The 19919-nt window shown below is 41.2% G+C and overlaps 1 protein-coding gene across 1 annotated transcript in view; it reads left to right on the top strand.

Annotated features, from left to right (window-relative positions):
• The window catches only part of CLCN5 (chloride voltage-gated channel 5), a 188416-nt gene extending 177532 nt beyond the window's left edge, over positions 1-10884 (top strand). Inside the window, exons 11-14 of the mRNA XM_061137891.1 lie at positions 383-569; positions 1561-1959; positions 2655-2871; positions 4102-10884. Of these exons, the coding sequence (XP_060993874.1) occupies positions 383-569; positions 1561-1959; positions 2655-2871; positions 4102-4192 (894 nt within the window). The 3' untranslated portion in view covers positions 4193-10884. The remainder of the gene's footprint in view (positions 1-382; positions 570-1560; positions 1960-2654; positions 2872-4101) is intronic.
• The last annotated feature ends 9035 nt before the right edge of the window (positions 10885-19919 follow it).

Raw genomic sequence — 19919 nt, 5'->3', positions numbered from 1 at the left:
TCAATAAAGGGTAATCGCTGTTGATAAGAATTCAAAATTGGGTAAACTGTCTGCATATATGAGAAACTCCATCTATTTTCCTTTTTCTTTGGGAAAGGCTTAATTTCTACCTCCAGTTCTGTGTTGGTCTGGAGAGTTCAGGCTCTTGCCTGATGGACCCCGAATCAGGGTAAGCATCTTTGCAGTTGTACTTGCCTGCACGTTCCAGAGAACCTCTAGTCCCTGTAGTGTTACACAGATCTTTGCAGCCACTTGCTAGCATAGTGCATAGTTAGATTGTCATTGGCCTGTTCGCTTTGCAGAGGGTCAGTCCTCTAGTCCTTATCATGAGCCACATAATTACATCACTTCTCACTGACCATCTGTTGCTTTCTCTTTGCAGATTCCTTCTGGTCTCTTTATCCCTAGCATGGCTGTTGGTGCTATAGCAGGTCGGCTTTTGGGAGTTGGGATGGAACAGCTGGCTTATTACCACCATGACTGGGCCATCTTCAATAGCTGGTGCAGTCAAGGAGCAGATTGCATCACCCCTGGCCTTTATGCGATGGTTGGGGCTGCAGCCTGCTTGGGTGAGTATTGTTTGCATTGATTTCAAAGAAATTGCTACCAAGATGGCATTATAAAGATGAGTTATACTATACATGACTGACTGTAGGTTTTAAAAATAAAACCAACTATCCATTTCTTGTTGGGTTTGCCATTTTCAAGTGCTTTAAGAAGGCATTCTTTACCATATATCTCCATTCCTCCCCTTTGAGAGGAATTCTCTCAAATTCTGTCATGTTGAGGAAGAAATCAGAAATTTGGACAAAAATACCTGCACAAGAATGTTCATCATGGTATTATGTGTAATAGCAAATAACTGTAATCAACCTAAAAGTGCAATAAGGGACTGGTTAAATAAATTATGGTGCATCCATATAACGCTATTCCATGGAGCCACTGAATGTGATGCTAATGTGTTTAATATTTTTAAACACAATTTAAATAAATTTGTACTAATATACAAAGTATTCCTAACATAAAGTTGGGATAAAAGGCATGGTGGGGAATTTAAACAAATAATACAAATTCATCCATATAAAAACATGTTTTTGAAAAAAAGTCACTTGACATTTTTACTCAGCATATTTTTCTAGGCAGTGAGTTTACAGGTAAGACTTTTCTTTATATACTTTAAAGATATTTATAGTTTCCAGTTATTCTACAGTGGGCCTGCATGTCCCAGAGAACCTCTCACATCTGTGGTTCTATATAAATCATAGACATCTTATGCAATTGCTTTTATTATTGGGAGTTGGTGGGGAGCAACAAACAAATGAAAAAAAGAGTGAAGGAGGTATCTTTTGTAGAGGTTATTTTGAGAAGTGTGACTCATGTCCATTGTAAACTTGTTTGAATGCAGTTGCAGGAGTCTATGCAGTTGTAGGCGAGGGCCTCCTTTTAGTGATATTTCTGGTAAGTAACTTTTTCTGGATGGGGCCTGTGACAGGCCCATAACTGTAATGAATCCTATACTTTTCCTGCCTTCACTAAGTAGCCTGTTGTCTGTTTTTGCAGGTGGGGTGACTCGAATGACTGTTTCTCTTGTTGTCATAATGTTTGAACTAACTGGTGGCTTGGAATACATTGTGCCTCTAATGGCTGCAGCTATGACAAGCAAGTGGGTGGCAGATGCTCTTGGGCGGGAGGGCATCTATGATGCCCACATCCGTCTCAATGGGTACCCCTTTCTTGAAGCCAAAGAAGAGTTTGCTCATAAGACCCTGGCAATGGATGTGATGAAACCCCGGAGAAATGATCCTTTGTTGACTGTCCTTACTCAGGACAGTATGACCGTGGAAGATGTAGAGACCATAATCAGTGAAACAACTTATAGTGGCTTCCCAGTGGTGGTGTCCCGGGAGTCCCAAAGACTTGTGGGTTTTGTCCTCCGAAGAGACCTCATTATTTCAATTGGTAAGGATTTCATAAAGGGGACAAGGGGAGGTCCACTATAGAAATAATAAATAAATATGCGTGAGGGGAGGGGAGGGATAAATTAGGAGATTGGGATTAACAGACATACACTACTATATATAAAATAGATGACCAACAAGGACCTGCTGTATCACACAGGGAACTATACTCAGTATCTTATAACACCCTGTAATGGAAAAGAATCTGACAAACAACGTATATATATATATATACATGTTATATATATATATATATATATATACACATTATATATATATATATATATATATACACATGTATGTGTGTGTGTATGTGAAATTTGCTCAGTCATGTCAACTCTTTGCAACCACATAGACTGTAGCCTGCCTTCTCTGTTCATGGAATTCTCCAGGCCAGAATGCTGGAGTTGGTAGTCATTCCCTTCTCCAGGGGAGCTTCCCAACTCAGGGATTGAACCCAGGTTTCCCACGTTGCAGGCAGATTCTTTACCATTGGAGCCACCAGGGAAGCCCATAGAACAGAATCATTTTGCTGTATACCTCAAAATAACACAACATTGTATATCAACTATACAATAAATAAGCATGCATGCATGAAATGGGGAAGACAGAGGGGAGAGGGGATCGGTTAGGGCCCAGAAGGATAGAATCAGTCCTTCCTTTTCCAACCTTTTTCCCCCTACTTTTTTCAAATAGAAAATGCTCGAAAAAAGCAGGATGGAGTTGTGAGCACTTCCATCATTTATTTCACCGAGCATTCTCCTCCAATGCCACCATACACCCCACCTACCCTCAAGCTTCGGAACATCTTGGATCTCAGCCCCTTCACTGTGACTGACCTTACGCCCATGGAGATTGTGGTGGATATCTTCCGCAAGCTGGGACTGCGGCAGTGCCTGGTTACACACAATGGGTGAGAGCTCTTTGGTGAAATCAGGTTGGGTTAGGGGAAGAAAGAGAATGTAGAGAGATTAAAGAAAGAAGAGCCCAACTCACATGAACATTAGTAGCACTTATAGACCTTTTGGAAACTCTGAGATGAAGATGGATATGTTTCTCTCACTGTCATAATAGAGAAGACGTTTGGGGAAGATAGTGGGTTTGAGAGATGTGAACTGCTGGTTGCACATCATAAATAACTCAGTTCCTCCCCTACAAAGGAAATAACTGTGTTCTTATGAATAGGCAGGACTGAAATTTAAATGGTACTAGATAGTATATGTATGTTATTTTGTCCTTACAATACCTTCATCGTTATTATTTACTGGTGAGAAAACCAGGTTCGAGTGAGGTTTAAAGATTTGCACAAGGACACCCCAGTTGATGTCTAGTTGAAGTAGGCTTTAAACACAAGTCTTCTGACTCCCATGGCTAAGGCTCTTTCTTTCTGAGATATTTCTTATCAAGTAAAGGAAATCATGTTATTTTTATTGGGGAAAAAAAAGCAGGTTGAGGAGAAGGATGGGTGTGTGTGTGTGTGTGTGTGTGTGTGTGTGTGTGTGTGTGTGTGTGTGTGAACATGGTAATGTTAATCTAGTGATTATATAAGAATTGCACCCTCTAAAATTTCTGAATAATGTAACAGATGTCTTGCAGAATTGAAATCAGTAAGGGGACTTTCCCTAACTGATTCATTCAATCTTAACTAAATCTGAACTTCATGTAGGAACATATTCCACTAGATTCTGGGGAGAAACAGAAATCAAAGAGACCACTCTCTGCCCTCAGGGAGTATGCAGTGTTCTAGGGAAGCTGATAACAGCTACAAATGCTACAGAAGAGATGTGCACAGAACATACTGTTCCTAGGAGGAGGGCACAGTTAGTTCTGGCTCGTAGGATCAGGAAAGGTGTTCTGGAAAAGGCACATTTGAACTGGGTTATGAAAGGTAAGACATGTATATATAGAGAGTAATATACACAGGAAATAGTAGGACTTAACACCTAGAGGAAGTAATGCTTAAAGGGACCCATGGATTGGTCCATTTACCTGGTATATGTAATCTAGTCCTGTTATCATTCTATAAGTGCAAATTGTGTTCAAAGACGAAGTTGAAAACGACTGAGGAGGAAAAGTGTCACCTTTGTGAATGTTATTTTAGCTACAAATTGATTTTTGTTTGTTATCTTGTTTTATCTTTTAGGCGATTGCTTGGGATCATTACCAAAAAGGATGTGCTAAAGCATATAGCACAGATGGCGAACCAAGATCCTGATTCCATTCTCTTCAACTAGAATCACAGGGTTGTACTGGATATAAAACAGGAAGGACATTGCAGACTATGGTTATATTTTATTAACTGGGTACCCAAAACATATTTCCTACATTTGGGTGGTGAAGTTGTATCAGTGTGTTGTCTCTTTTCCTGCAAATTAACCAGTTGCACTACGTAATCTCTGGAAATTATTCTTCTCTTTAGGAGAAAATTCTATTAGGCTTCTGTGATATTGCATTAGGAAGATTTCATGAAAGAGTAAACAAGATTGCTATGATTTAATTATTTTCTTTCCTTTTATTTAAAGATTTTTTTTTAATTTAAGACATAATTGTTAGCCAATATGCAATCACTGAAAACTATGCAAGAAAAATTCCAAATGTCCTGACCTATAGCCTGCAGGAAGCTCATGAAAAAGTCACTTTTTTGGACTCTTAACTGTCATTGGTGGAAAATGAAGTGTAAACTAAGGGGCTTTGCTTTTCCAGCCACAGGAAGGAAAGCCAGAAGGAAAATAGTAATGGTATTTTCCAGACTGTGAATTCAGTTCAAATATTATCTTGTTCCTGTTACAGTATTTAGCATTATTAGTTTTGTGTGTTTATGTATATGTTAATTTTAATGTCTGATTATAAGACAATGCTGCTTTGGTTAATCTCCTCTAAGTGAATTTAAAGAGATTAACTTTTATAGCTTGCTTGTTCCTGGTACTCTTTTGACGTGCACAAAGATAAATTATAGAATTTTCTCCTTGTCTGCAAATAGGCTAATTTTTCCAGGTGGTCTTTGTTAGCTAGTAGACAAAGACTTGGCCATAAATTTGTTAGTAACAAGGAATGATTTCTCCAGCTTCCTTGAAATGATTAGTAAAATTCTAAGCAAAGTCAATGACTAGGTCTTTCACATTTTTGTGAAGTCCCAACTAATCCTCTTACCCAGATGCCACCTCCATGAGTGATGGTGCTTTCGGCTTCTGGAATATACAAGAACAGTAAAGGGAACCAAATCTAGACTGCATACTGGTAAACCAGGGAAGATTCCGAGCTGTATCTGTGTTTTCATGCATTCCTTCGTGACAACCACCAGTACTAAAATGACTGGGCACTCATGCCTCTTCCCAGTGTTAAGTACATTTAACAGGCCAGTGTTTTCCCCATGATGGTGAATTTAGGCTTGGGAGTACTTTCAGATATATTCAAGGCATTGGAACAGGATAGGCAGCTCTGACTCCCTTGAGGCTTCTTGGACTTCTAAATAAAATGCAGAACCATCCTGAGACCCAGGGGTGTGGACAAGGCCTGGTGACACCTTAGGTGCTTGTATCCAATTGAAAAGGTGCCTGTCTCAATTTTCTGCCACCTTTACTGCAGTAGAAAACATCTAGGGACACCCGGTGGAGTTACAGAGCCACCACCATCATTCCAACTACGTTTTCTACGTTTGTACCCACATGCTGTTGTTTCCCCTCCATTCTTCTCCCTTTTCCATGCCTTAGTCCTGAGTCCTCTCTTTGGGATTGAGCACTGTGCCCAGTTAATCATTCCTATTACAAAAAGATAACTCCTGGAGCTAGTTAAATTGTAAACCCAGCCTCCAGAAGCTTACAGCCCATGGACCAGAGAGGCAGCACACAGCCATTTGCTTTGCTCTGTAGTCCAGTAGCTACTGCCATGCCTCCATTCCCACGCTGACGCCCACAGCAGTGAGACTCAAATGCTAGGGGAGAGAGCTGAACCTTCCCCATTTTCCAAAGTCTGTTCCCAGCACTTCCCACCATCCTTCCAGCCTAGAATCAGCAGTCATTCAGCATAGCCTTTCCTTCCCTCTGTCTCCTGTGTTCAAGCACCTCAGTGTACCTCATTTTTTAAAGTTGCTGATCTCTGATTCTAGAATTTTTTACCCCTAGTTCTTATGTTTCCAAAATCTGAAATTCTTTTATTGCCCAGAACTAGGGAGCCAAGGCTTATTTTGATTTTTAGCTTTAAAGTATCAAGGCAGTCACCAGAGCTTTTCCTTTAAATATAACACTCTAGCATTTGAATGAAAAAGAAAAGACCCTCCCTAGGTTTTATTATATTGTAGTCATTACTCAGTAACTTCACAAGGGACAAGTAAGTCATTTGTCTCTTCTTTGCCACTGATTCCCTCAAAAGAGATGTGGCTATTTGCCCTACCACCACATCTATTGTGCAGAAATCAAAGTTCTTATGTGTGTACTTCTGGTTCACTCCCTATCTTTTCTTATCAGCCGTCCAACTAAAGTTTGCAAGACAGGAAATGTTAATATTTCTGGTATTTGATGACAGTGAAAGGTTTGGTCACATTTCTTAGGGCAGCAGTGATATGGAGGGTATATAAGTTTGCCTCTGTGTTTCTTCTAGGCTCTGTTTTTGATTTGAAACAGATGAGCCAGTGTTCAGGTGCTACTTCAGAGAATAAATTCAAGAAATCAGAGAATACTGTGCCAAGGTATACTTTCTAGATGCTAAGCACTGATTGGCCCGCCAGAGAAAAACATCCCTTTGATACCTCACTCCTAATAAATCTCATTCATTAACCTCAGCTTCTCAGGAATCCTTGAAACCATATGCTAAAAGTACCTGTAGTTTATGATATCCATTATATGTCCAGTCCTATGGTTTGGCTCAAAGTTTGGCTAATTGTGGTAGCGCTCTCTGCTAGACTGCTAGCTCAGCACCTTAACATTCAGAGTTTCTTATCTTGAGGCAAAGGAAAATGTTCTTTCTGCCGTTGCCAATTCAGCAGTTATACATCATTAAACCAACAGAGCTGATATAGGGAGGTCTGTTAGTAGCCAGAAATGGTCGCATACCTCAGTGGCAAAAGACTTCGAGACCAGTCTATTCTGGTATTGAGAGAAAATTTCCCAACACAAGGGAAGGATTTCTAAAAGAATGCCAATAAGCACTTCGAGAGAGGGTTTTCCAAAGCAAAATATCTGTAGGCATCCAGCCATGAAAGGAGTGAGTGTCTAGATTTTTTTTGAGAGTCTAGATTTTAAAAAATCTAACAGCTATATTTTGTATCTTCAGATCTTCAATGTAAAGAATTAAAGAAACTGGAATAAAGCTGAGGCATGTTTAGATACACCATTGGCAGAAGCAGGGAACTGACTGAACATGCAAAGTAAAGGCCACTTTTAGGATCATTTCTGTTAGTTCAGACACTCTCCTCTTTTCTGGCTCCATTCTGGCTCAGCCCAGCTGTGGAGTAGAGGTGGTATAATCCATAGAACCCATATCCTCTGGTGGATAATCTGACATTGACAATACTTTGGATGTGCCAGCTGGCAGAGCAGTCAAATCTGTTTTGCTGCTGGAACTGCAAAGGAGTTCAGTTGTTTTGACACCAGAGACTGAATCTGAACCCTTTACAGAAAGAGCAGAGAACAGCATCAATTTCTCTATCAAGTCTTCAACTGCGCTTGACCACAAGAATGATAAATTAATGGGGACTTTGTGTGGTCTAAGACTGTGAAGTAATTCTTAACTATGAATTTATGAACCTATTCAGGTGGAGGGGAGGAGCAAATATGTTTTTTTAAAAACAACGTGCAATAGAGTCCAACAGGGAAAGTAATCACCACTGTATGTTTTAAGTATTTGAATCACCTGTCCTGGTTGGGTCCTGACCCTGGTTTGTTTAGTTAGGTGGTGAGTATACCCCATGGTATCTTTTGGTTTTGTTTTTTTAATAAATCATAAGGAGTGCAGTTTTTGAAGTTGAATATTTAATAAATGATAGTGAAGACAGTTATTGAAAATTTGAAACGGCCAGTGTGTTTTATATTGCTAAAGTACTTACTGGTGATGGACCACATTGTATTGTGAAGAATTGTTTTACTTTTATCAACTCAGAACCATACTCAGGCCACTCATCTGTTCAGAGAAAGCAGGAGAGTGTCTTTCATGGTGGTACATAGAGTATTGAGCTCTTGAAAACCCTGAGAAAAATTAGGGGTTTAGAAAGTAAAGGGGAGGTGGAATGGTGAGTCCTTAAAAAATAGATGTCTAAATATGTGGTCTGAACTTAAGTGTCCTACAATCTTGATTTTTTTTAAACCACCTCTGGGATTACCTAGATTCCCTTTGGAGAGAGGGTGGAAAGATATGGCAGTGGAAAAACCCTAGTAAGAAAATATATGAATTCTTGTAAGATGGTGGGAGGAAGGTCATTCCATGTCCCAAGCCAAACACCCTGACATTTATTAAACTGCTTGATTATGTGCCTCAAGGGGAGAATAGTTAGTAGTGGCTGAAAGAGCAGGCTTTCCAAGCAACATAGAGGCTCAAAGCAGCATTTGGTTGGAGGCAGTCTACTTTTATGGAGAGGGCTGACCCAAGACCAGACATCTGCTCATGGAGGAAGGCAATGTCTCCTGCCATTGCCTAAATGATAAGCTTTTGGTAGATTATCTTGAATTTTGATAGCAAAATATTTTAAAAATCTATGTCGTTAGCCTCCTTGGTATACGTTTATTCTATATTAGAAAGAAAAAAGTGACGGTGGCTCAGAGCTCAGGGAGCTTTGTAAATTTGAACTGAAATTGGTGTAGTAGACCTGTGGCAGCCACTCAACTGTGCTCTGCCTCGATTTTGATTGCTTGCCCCAAGGGGAGACTTTCTTGGACTAGTAGGTGTTAGCAACTTCAAGTCACTCCCCAAATGTTTGCTGGTCACAATCTCATTTCTAAACATCTGCATCTGGGCAAAGTTTTGAAGTGACATAAGGAGCAAAATTGGTTTTCCACCATGTAATCTTATTTTGCCAAATCACTCAAGAAAGAAGGAAAGTCTGTGATGTGTGGAGTTTGCATTTCTTGGATGGAACCTGTCAGGTCATCCAGTTCAGTCCCACAGTCATAAATTCCTACCTCTTAAGTTCCTGCCAAAGGGTCTTCAGCCTCTGTGTGCACACTCATTGAATGAATGCCTTGCCTAAAGTTCAGCCTTTTAAGGGGAAAAGGTGTGTGGTAGTATACAATGTGAGGGTTTAAATAAATGATCTCTCCCTCTCCTCCTCTCTCCTGTCTGCCCCTATCTCTCTGTTTCTGTCTCTTCCCTGCCATGCCCTAAATTCAAAATTTTATCATGTGTTATAAGTGTATTGTTTTGAATATGGACCTTGGAGGAGGGAGAGGATCATTCTGAGAGTAGAGAATGACTTCTGAGTTGATGGAGCCAACAGGGCTTTGCTTCACTTTAGGGGCTAGAGCCAGTGATACCTGCTGGCAGTGTCTAGGGCTTTAGCATCTCGATGCAGACATGTGAAATATTCATTGCTAAACGTTATTCTCATCTACTACTAGTCCAAATATGTTGAAAGTCAGAGGCGATCTAGAACTTGATGAGTGAAATGCCTCTTGGCAGAATGAAGGTGAGGGAGTGGCCTGGGTTGATTTTGTCAGGGTGGGGATGTTTCGCCTCATTATCTTTCTGACTGTACCTCAGCTATATAGTCCTTCAACAGTGCTCCTCCTCCTCCATTTTACTTTATCCCTTATCCTCTCTCTTTCCCCTTGTCCTGCCTTTTTACTCCTCAGATTTTAATAAATATTTACTTTTTTATTATATATTTGGTCCCTTGGGACTATGTAGTGATTATGAATTGATTTCATTCTAGGTAAAAAAAAATATATAGTGTGTTTAATATTTTGTTCTTTTAAACTGTCTTTTGAAGCTATGCTGTTAACCAGGTACAGGCCAGGAAGGAGTTAAGCCTGATGAACAGCATCCTGGTCATGTCACCTAAGGATGCCATTGATGTAATGATGGTGATTCTTCATTTGACCAAGGCCAGCCTCCTCTTCTTACCCTCTGTCCAGTCATTTCTGACTGTGGGAAAAATACCAGCTGTCGAGTGAGCCAGTGAGGCCAGGATGATCAGAGGGGCTGGTTCCAGCCCATGGGCCATTCTATGAGTATCTCTGTAATGAGCTCATTTGTAGGGCTGGCTTCAACTGCAGTAGCCAAAGAAAACCTGTCTGACTCAAAATTTTAGTTCCTGAGAGTTGGTAAAAGTTCAAATGAAGCTAATGTATGTAGACATCAGCAATAGCTAGGTGTCCAGACACTAGAGTCAACCAAAGCTAATAGAGCCTGAGTTTCCATAGGAAGCTTGGTGCTGAGCTGTTCAGAGCAATTATTTATCTGAGTGCTGCCAATGTTTTAGTCACACTTTCTTAGCTTTATTGTAACTTTTAGAGATGTTGGTCCCTGTTCATAGGCATAGCCTGTACCAAAGCTATGGCTTACTGCACACTTCATTCTGCTCCCTGGTCAAGCATAGCAACATAGTCTTAAAGGAAAGATGTGGGCTGGGGAGTTAGGAGACCTAGTTTCTATTCCCTGTGCTTCTACTAACTAGCCTCGAGATCTTAACCGCTCTGTGCCTCAGTGTTCCCATCTGCAAAATGGGGATAGTGTTAATTGCCCTACCTACCTCACAGGGTTGTTGTGAGGATAAACTGAGACAATGAAAGGAAAGTACTTTGACAAGTAAGTGCTATGCAAATTGTAAGACATGGAAACAATCATGTTACAGGCAATGGAATGGACTTTGGCAGAAGGGTTAATGGGATTGTCCAGCCCTTTCTCTGTGTGGCTTAAACCCAGGTCGCCATTGCTTTATACATTTTTCACTTAGCACAGATTTGTAATTATGCATGTAATAAAGCACAGCCTTATCCAACTTGGTGTCTGGTGTGTTTCTGAAGACCCTCAATTTTGTTGCTATTGATTTCTGATCATAAAATTGCAGTGTGGAGGATGGGGGAGGATAGTGTGAAAGGTACCTGAAAACTCCTAGTGGCTGGCCTACTTCTTAAAATATTTGCTAAATACTTAGTTAGATTTACAGATTGAGTAATACTTTGAGCAAGCTCCGGGAGTTGGTGATGGATAGGGAAGCCGTGAGGTCGCAAAGAGTCAGACACAACTGAGAGGCTGAACTGAATGCTTTTTACCAGGAGGAGACAAACGAGGAGCACCTGGTGTGTTCTGAATGATTCCCCATACTTCATTATGGCTACTTAAATGTTCCTGTCTCACACACTGGTGATCTTTTCCTGATGAAATGAGGATTATCTGGGAGCTGTATTTTTTTCTCTTTTTGAGTTTTTAATGATGTAAGGTTATTGGCTTTGACAGGCCTCTTGGCTACAGTTCGTTCTTACAAGGAGTGGGATGGGTGATGGAAATGTTCCTACAATGAATAGCAGAGCTAGTAATATAATCTTTATGGTGTGTTGGGATTAAAATGTCTTCTCTGGGAAACCCTTTGATGTGACTGAGGAGTGGGCCTTTTCAGGGAAGTGGTTTAATGTGCCAACATTTCCTATTCACATCTCTCTAGAACCCAGAAAACAAAGGAAAGCTATCCTTTAAAGCATGGTTTTCCTACTTTCTCACTCTATTTTTCCTGAATCTGATTTCTCCTTTCTCTTTTAGACCACTCTTTCTCTTTTAGACCACTAGGAAGACAGTATACTGTGTTGTCTAAGTTTTCCTTTAACAATTTCTCCTGTTGACATTTGATAACATCTGCACTGGTGTACAGGTGTACACTGGATATCTTGTTGCTACCAAGAACTTTAATGCCTTTGGCCTGCTTGGTATTGTTTCAGGAAGGAAACCTCTATGTATGAATAACTCCTTCATAAACCTAAAATTTCACAAAGAAACTTCAGATTTTGATGTTATTCTTCCCAGGTGGCACTAGTGGTAAAGAACCTGCCTGCCAATGCAAGAGACATAAGAGATGCAGGCTCAATCCCTGGGTCGGGAAGATCTCCTGGAGGAGGGCATGGCAATCCTGTCCAGTGTTCTTGCCTGGAGAATCCCATGGACAGAAGAGCATGGTGGGCTATAGTCCATAGGGTCACAAAGAATCAAAAATGACTGAAGCAACTTAGAATGCACACAGTTTTACTGGGCCCTTGCCACACGTATTGTCATCCCTGCCTCTAATCTAAATACCTTCTTAGAAAGAACCAGCTATTACCACCTATCAACAACTTACTGTGAATTAGAGTGTCATGTCTTAGTTGCTATAGGGCTCAGATAAAAATGGCTTTAATGGAGTACAAGGTACAGATTAATCCATCATCTAATACAGAAGCTGCCCAGAAAAAAACCTGGAAATGACCACCAGATGTCAGTGCAATCATTAAAATACTGGTATAGCTTTGGTTTGGTCAGAAAATAACTGTCTGAGGGTTGGCAGGGCAAGAAGCATTAATTCCTATCTACAGCTAGATGCTGGGAATACAAAATTCAATCAAGAGATCTCTTGGTTGATCATATATTCTCTTTTTAATGCATATAGTAAACTGTGCTTTTCTTATTAAATCAATTACATGGCAGTCCCTGCCTTTCAGGAGCTTATTGCCCTGATTTGTTTTTTTTTTTTCCCCCATTTATTTTTATTAGTTGGAGGCTAATTACTTTACAATATTGTAGTGGTTTTTGTCATACATTGACATGAATCAGCCATGGATTTACATGTATTCCCCATCCCGATCCCCCCTCCCACCTCCCTTTCCACCCAATTCCTCTGGGTCTTCCCAGTGCACCAGGCCCGAGCACTTGTCTCATGCATCCAGCCTGGGCTGGTGATCTGTTTCACCCTAGATAATATACATTGTTTCGATGCTGTTCTCTCAAAACATCCCACCCTCGCCTTCTCCCACAGAGTCCCAAAGTCTGTTCTGTACATCTGTGTCTCTTTTTCTGTTTTGCATATAGGGTTATCATTACCATCTTTCTAAATTCCATATATATGTGTTAGTATGCTGTAATGTTCTTTATCTTTCTGGCTTACTTCACTCTGTATAATGGGCTCCAGTTTCATCCATCTCATTAGAACTGATTCAAATGAATTCTTTTTAATGGCTGAGTAATATTCCATGGTGTATATGTACCACAGCTTCCTTATCCATTCGTCTGCTGATGGGCATCTAGGTTGCTTCCATGTCCTGTATTGCCCTGATTTGTGAAAGTTATCATTTCTTTTTTGAAGCAGTGCCTCAGATTAAAAACAATGAGGAAAGATGGATTCTGGTTCCTCCCTCATTAGGATGGCTGTGTAACTTATTGTGTGACTAAGACCCTTTTGAAAGTGGGATGGTGGCATTGATAATTACCCAGGGACAACAGGCACATACGGGGACTATCCCAGGAGTGTTAGTCAGCCCAGGCTGCTGTAACAAATGACCATAGACTGAGTGGATTATAAATAAAAGAAATTGATTTCTCACAGTTCTGGAGCCTGGAAGTCTGAGATCAGGGTGCTGACATGGCAGGGTTCTGGTAAGAGCGTAGCAGACTACAGAATTGTTGTATGATCACAAGGCAGAAAGAGAGCTAGAGCATTCTCGGGGGTCCTTTTATCAGGGCACTAATTGCGTTCATGTTCAGGCTCCCATCTTCTTGACTTCATCACCTCCCAAAGGCCCTACCTCCGAAAACATTGGGAGTTAAGATTTCAACGTATGAATTTGGGGTTGACACAAACATCCAGTCTGCGATTCTGGTAAAACCAAGAAGTGTGGTCACCTTCTTCCTGAGGGATCTCCAGCTCCAGTCTTTCCTTTCTTCCCTCCCTTGTAACAAGCTCTGTCCCCTTAACTGTTACTGGGACGTGGGGTAGAGAGGTTCAGACCACCACAAGTGAAAACAATTCTTATTCTCAAAAATAATAATAGGACTCTGAGCAGAGAGCCACATTCAGGGTAAGAGAAAGACAGCTTTGGCTTTTGTGTTCCCTTAGGCGTCCTTGAGCTGTCCGATTGAACAAGTTCTGTGTCTGTACACTTCCCATTGCTAGTGTATCTAAGCAGATCCTCATAGGGTCTTGATCCAGGAAACTGCAGGTAGAATGAAGAAAGCATAGAATTTGGACCCAGGGGACCTGGACTTAAGGCTTCCTATAAAGGAATTGCTACCTTTCTTCATCAAGCAAAACTCAGGACTTCTGAAACTGGCCTTGGAGGAAGAGTCTCCAATGGGTCTCGTGGATGTCAAAGGGTGACTGTATGTTCTACAAGATTCTCCTTCCTGTTGAGACAATCTTTCTGGTTACCTCACTGGCTGTGGGGTATAGTGGAGATAACTCCTTTTTAATATTCTAGTCTGAGTGTACCTCTCTAGCACATCTGAGATGGAAGTAGAACTTTTAATCTAAAAGTTCAGGGAAAATAAAAGGAAGCCATCATAATGTGCAATGAGCTCACCTGTCTGATCCTGACTGTGCAACAGAATCATTTGAAATGAGTATAAAAATATAGATTCTTGGAGGTTTGGTGCCAGGTCTTAGACTAGTATTTGAAAAAGCATGTGGGGATATTGTGGGGAAGATCCTCTGGAGGAGGAAATGGCTACCCACTCCAGTATTCTTGCCTGGAGAATCCCATGGACAGAGGAGCCTGGTGGGCTACAGTCCATAGGGTCGCAAATAGTTGGACACGACTGAGCGACTTAGCACGCATGGGGATATTTCAGGTTTCACCTGACCCTGAAGCTTTATCAGATTTCAATGTTGTGGGCACCAACTTAGTACCACCTGGGGGAATTCACTGTCCCACTTCTTGTTCACTCTTGTGTCCCAAGTACCAGCTACAGCACAGAGCAAGACCTCCAAAAGTACAGTGTTGGTCGGATAGCTGTCTGTGTAAAACTTGCCTTCTTAATTCCTGTTTCCTGCCTGAAGATGTATCTCTTCCATAGATGTATCCCACCTTCCAGGGATACCACGCTAACTCACAAGTAGTTCTTAGAATTTATACTGTAAGTCACAACCTGGTAGTCACCACCTCATACAACCCTTTGTAAGTGATAAAGAGCATGTTTATTTCAGGCTCTGCTGCTTGTTTACCTCCTGAACAACCTCTATGATCTCATCTGTAAAGGAGTAATGATGATAAAACCTGCCGCATGGGACTGTTGAAATGAATGAAACTAGATGAGAAAACTAGGGTTTCGAAGTTGGCTTCCCTGGTGGCTCAGATGGTAAAGAATCCGCCTGCAATGCAGGAGACCTGGATTTGATCCCTGGGTTGGGAAGAAGCCCTGGAGGAGGGAGCGACTAACACTTTCTGTTTTCATACAAACATCATTATTATTCATTCGGTCCTGAGAGCTAAATGAGGTAATATATGAGAATAGTCAATTCAGGAAATGGCTGTGCTAAGTCACTTCAGTTGTGTCCAGCTCTTTGAGACCCCATGGACTGAAATCCATGGGATTTCCCAGGCAAGAATACTAGAGTGGGTTGCCTTTTCCTTCTCTAAGAATACTCCAGGCAGGAACACTGGAGTGGGTTGTCATTTCCTTAACCCACTCCAGTATTCTGGAACTCCCAGAACAGAGGAGCCTGGTGGGCTACAGTCCATGGAGTTGGAAAGAATCGGACTTGACTGAGTGCCTAACACTTTCAGACAATGGAGATTTAGTGAAAGGAGAAAACAGACCCATTCCCTTCATGATAATCCAAAACACAGTCAATTAAAAGTGGAGTCAACCAGTAGTCTATTCTAGTGTCAGAGCCTTTTTTTCCAAGTCCAGTATCTGTGGGCTTAGCAACCCACCTGAGTATTAGAATCTTAGCACCTGCTCTCCCACCAAAATGTTTCCCAGTTGTTTTAGCCTCTGAGACTCCGGAATCAGATACACTCAAAACAATCTGTCTGCTATGGTTGTCAAGAGGGATGCACCCAATTTGTTCCCTTTGGCTTCAGCCCCCACTTGACCACAGTGAAGCCTGCAGAGTCACTCAGAGAACCCTTCCCTACCCCAGATATCACCTAGCTTGAGAAAGCCGACTATACCCTTTCCTTCCTTGCCTGTCCTTCAGCATAACTTCTTTTTCTAGTTCTAGTTACAAAATAAGAACTCTCTTGTATGTGGGTGAATATCAACAGATATGGCTGTGTGAAGGTGGTGGGGGGAGTGGAGAGGAGAGCTGTCTAACAGCAGTATAGTATAAATATTTTATTACATAAATACCCTTGAACTTTATAACAATCCTGTGAGATTGGCAGAATATGAGGAGACTAACACTTGTTTGTGATTTGGTCAGTATTTCCGAGGCAGGAAGTGTAACAGAAGATGGAACTCAATGCCTTTGACCCCAAGTCCAGTGATCTTTCTACTACTAATCTTGTGGCTCAGTTCTCCTGTTTGTCCTGTTTCTAGGCCAGTTTATGGGAAGAGAGTAATAGGAGACTGCCTGGTTGGACAGTTGGCCCAGTGTTAAAAATTTTCTGGGGGTAAGAATCTATATAGAGGCATGTGGAGATGATCAGAAAACAATCCTAGTTACTGTATCTCCAATGTGGTTTCTTTTAAAATGTGGATGTGTAGAAAAGTGAGGAGTGGGGATGGATTAGAGTTGGGGAGCAGTCTCTGGGGGCCTGTATTTACTAATTGATTTCCCTTAGCAGTATGTGAAATTTTTACTAGGCACATATATCACTTTATACTTTTTTAAAAGTAAACATCCAGGAAAGAAAACAGTAATTTTATATGCGGCTATAAATATGTGTTCATCTCATTAATTGGATGCTGAATTTGTTTTTCCTGCAAACTAATAATAAATGAAGAAAACTAAAGCCTCAGGTCCAGTAGGTTATTGTTATAATGAGAATTCCCATTCCTAGCGGGGAGCCATATGACTCATGCAGGCATGGGGCTGTTTTCTTTCATATTCTAACACAGCAGACAGAATGATACTTTTAAAAAATAAATCAGATCATGTCAGTTGGCTGATTTGAAACCCCCTGGTGACTTCCCATTACATACATCCAGAGGAAATCCAAACCCTTTACCCTGGCCTCTAAGGCCTTCGATGACCTTCATCTAGCCTGTCTTGCTAACTTCATGTTATGGGTTGAATTGTGTCCACTGAAAATTCACGTGTTCAAGTCCTAGTCCCCAGTACCTCAGAACATGCCCTTATTTGGAAATGGGGTCCTTGCAGATATGATTAAATTAGGATGAGGTCATACTGGAGTAGGGCAGGCCCTAATCCAATAATACTGGTGTCTTTATAAGAAGGAAAAATTTGGAAACAAGCTCACACATGGTAAAGATAAAGGTGGAGATTTGGGTGATGCTTTTACAAGCCAAGGAACACCGAAGATTGCCGGCACACCACAAGTATCTAGGAGAGAGGCACAGACAGTCTCCCTCATAGCCATAGAAGGAAGTGACCCTGCCAATACCTTAATCTTGGACTTTCAGCATCCAGAATGATGCAAGAAATGCTCCTGTTGCTTAAACTATCTGGTTTGTGGTACTTTGTTACGGCAGTCCCAACAACCTGACACACCTCATCTCTTAGTGCTCAGCCTCTCTCTCACTTGCTACCAGCACAATATCTTCTCCCCCCCCCCCCCCCGCCCAGTTCCTCACACATCCAATTTATTCCTGCCTCAGGAGCTTTACACTAGCTATTTCATTTTCCTCAAATGTACCTCTCTCAGACTTACATAATTAACACCTTTTAATAATTCAGTTTAAATGTCCTCTCTTCTAGAAGTCTTCCCTGACCTTCCAGTCATTCTTAATTGCTTCATGTTCTTTTTTTCTTCAGAGTAGTCATTGTCATCTGAGGTTCTCTTATTTATGTGTTTCTAGTATGTTTTCCCCAATTAGAATGTAAGTTCCATAGGGATTTTGTCCACCACCGTATCCCCAGCTTCTACCTAGACATTTCTGGCAACTATATGCACTCAATAAATATTTGCTGAATAAATGATTCAATGGATGTGAAGAGTTCTTCACTGATAAATTCATTTATTAAGCATCTATTGAATCTCTAATACTCGACAGCCACTGTGATAGAACTTGGGGCACAATGGCAAGTAAGATAGGGTCCCAGCCTGCTACCTTTCTAAAAGTCTGTGGCTACTGCCAGATCCCAAGACTGCTATAGTAGAAAAAGTGTGGGCTCTGGAGTATGACACGCCTAAGTTCATATCCTAGCCCTGTCACTTATTAGCTGTGTGATCCTGGGGAAGGCTCCTAAACTCTCTGTATCTTGGTAACCTCTTCTGCCAAAGAAGGATAGTATTAATATTTTCTAGAGAACGTTGTGGTAAGAAATAGATAGATAATGTAGCAGTGCCTAGTATCTAGTAAATGCTACAAAAATGGCATTCTATTTCACTCTAGTTAAATAACCAGAGCCCTTCTTTTCATAGTTATTTTCCCCCCTTTGGGGGAAATTAACCATTCCACAAGACAGTAGTAGAAATAATTTGGCCTAAAGGGAGTCCCTGGATGGTCCCAGATTCCTGATGATCTATCAGGGATCTCTGGGGAGCCATTCAGGTGGAGGAGACATATGTTGAAAATAAACACCCAGCCCACTTCGCTTCATTCCCCATATGTCAGGTAGTCATTCATTCATTTGTTCATCCATTCATTCAGCAGGTTATTTATTGAACTTCTATTCTGTCCCAAGCACAACACAGAGAGGGTCCTTGTCTTCATAGAATTTATAGTCTAGGAGAAGTTTGTTTTATTTTATTTTTTCATGTACTCTTTCAGCAAATATTTATTGGGCCTGGTACCTCCAGGCTTTCTCTCTCTATTTAGAGAGAATGGTAAGGTCATGCCACTACCAGCTGTTACCCCAGATGAACAAGTAGCCCTAGATCTGGGGCAGGCATAGGCAACAGTGTTCATCCTTGAGGCTTAGGGTTAGAGACCCTCCACAAGTTAGCATTTTAAAAAGTTCCACATACTGACTGATTGCTTTGTTTCAAGCAATAGAGTCCATGCTTTAGATCTTTTTTTTTCTTTCTTTTGCTTTTAATTCCCACAACAACTTTGAGAAACAGATACTGTTATTAAACCCTTTTCTGTCAGATGAGGAAAGAGATGCTCATGCTGATGTGAGGGTGAAGTGACTTGTCCTAGGTTATACAGATAGGAAGTGATGGAGGTAGAATTCAAGTCCACTGTATAATTCCCAAACCACTTTATATAATACTATGATGCTTCAATATTTCCATAGGCCATTTTTGCTAAGGAAGCATTATACAGGGCTAACTTACTGAAAGTGAGGAGAGTTCTTGAAAGAAAGAAATAAGGGTCATTATATAGATAGGAATCTCCAAGTTTCCTTATCTTCTTGTATTAGTTGTCTATTGCTATGTAAAATTTGTGCTGTTACCACAAACTTAGCTGCTTAAAACAATACACATTTATTATCTCACAGTTTCTGTGGATCAAGAGTCTTGGCAAAGTTTAGCTGGGTTGTTTGCAAGGCTGAAATCAAGGCATTGGCCAGGGTTGGGGTCTCATCTGAGGCTCAACTGGGGAAGAAACCACGTCCAAGCTTATGTGATTGTTGGTAGCATTCAATTCCTTGCGGGCTGCCACACTGAAGGTCTCAGTTCCTAGCCTACTGTCAGCCAGAGATCACCTTCAAGTTTCTTTGGTATATTATTTAGGGCTCACCACAGAAACAGAACCAATGGTGTGTGTGTGTGTACAGATATGGAGACAGAGCGAGAGAAGGAGAGAGATTATGAGGAACTGGCTCACGTGATGATGGGGGTGGCAAATTCAAAGTCTGCAGGGTGGGCCAGCAGACTGAAGACCCAGGGAAGAGCCAGTGTTGCAGAATTCCCTCTTGCTCTGGTGAGGTCAGATATTTGATCTAGTCAGACTGTCAGCTGATTGGATGAAGCCCACCCATAGTATGGAGGCCAATCTGCC

This window comes from Dama dama, chromosome X, assembly GCF_033118175.1.
Source record: "Dama dama isolate Ldn47 chromosome X, ASM3311817v1, whole genome shotgun sequence".
NCBI classification, from domain to species: domain Eukaryota; kingdom Metazoa; phylum Chordata; class Mammalia; order Artiodactyla; family Cervidae; genus Dama; species Dama dama.
The sequence above is the reverse complement of the archived record's forward strand: the minus strand, read 5'-3'. Positions and strand labels throughout refer to the sequence as shown.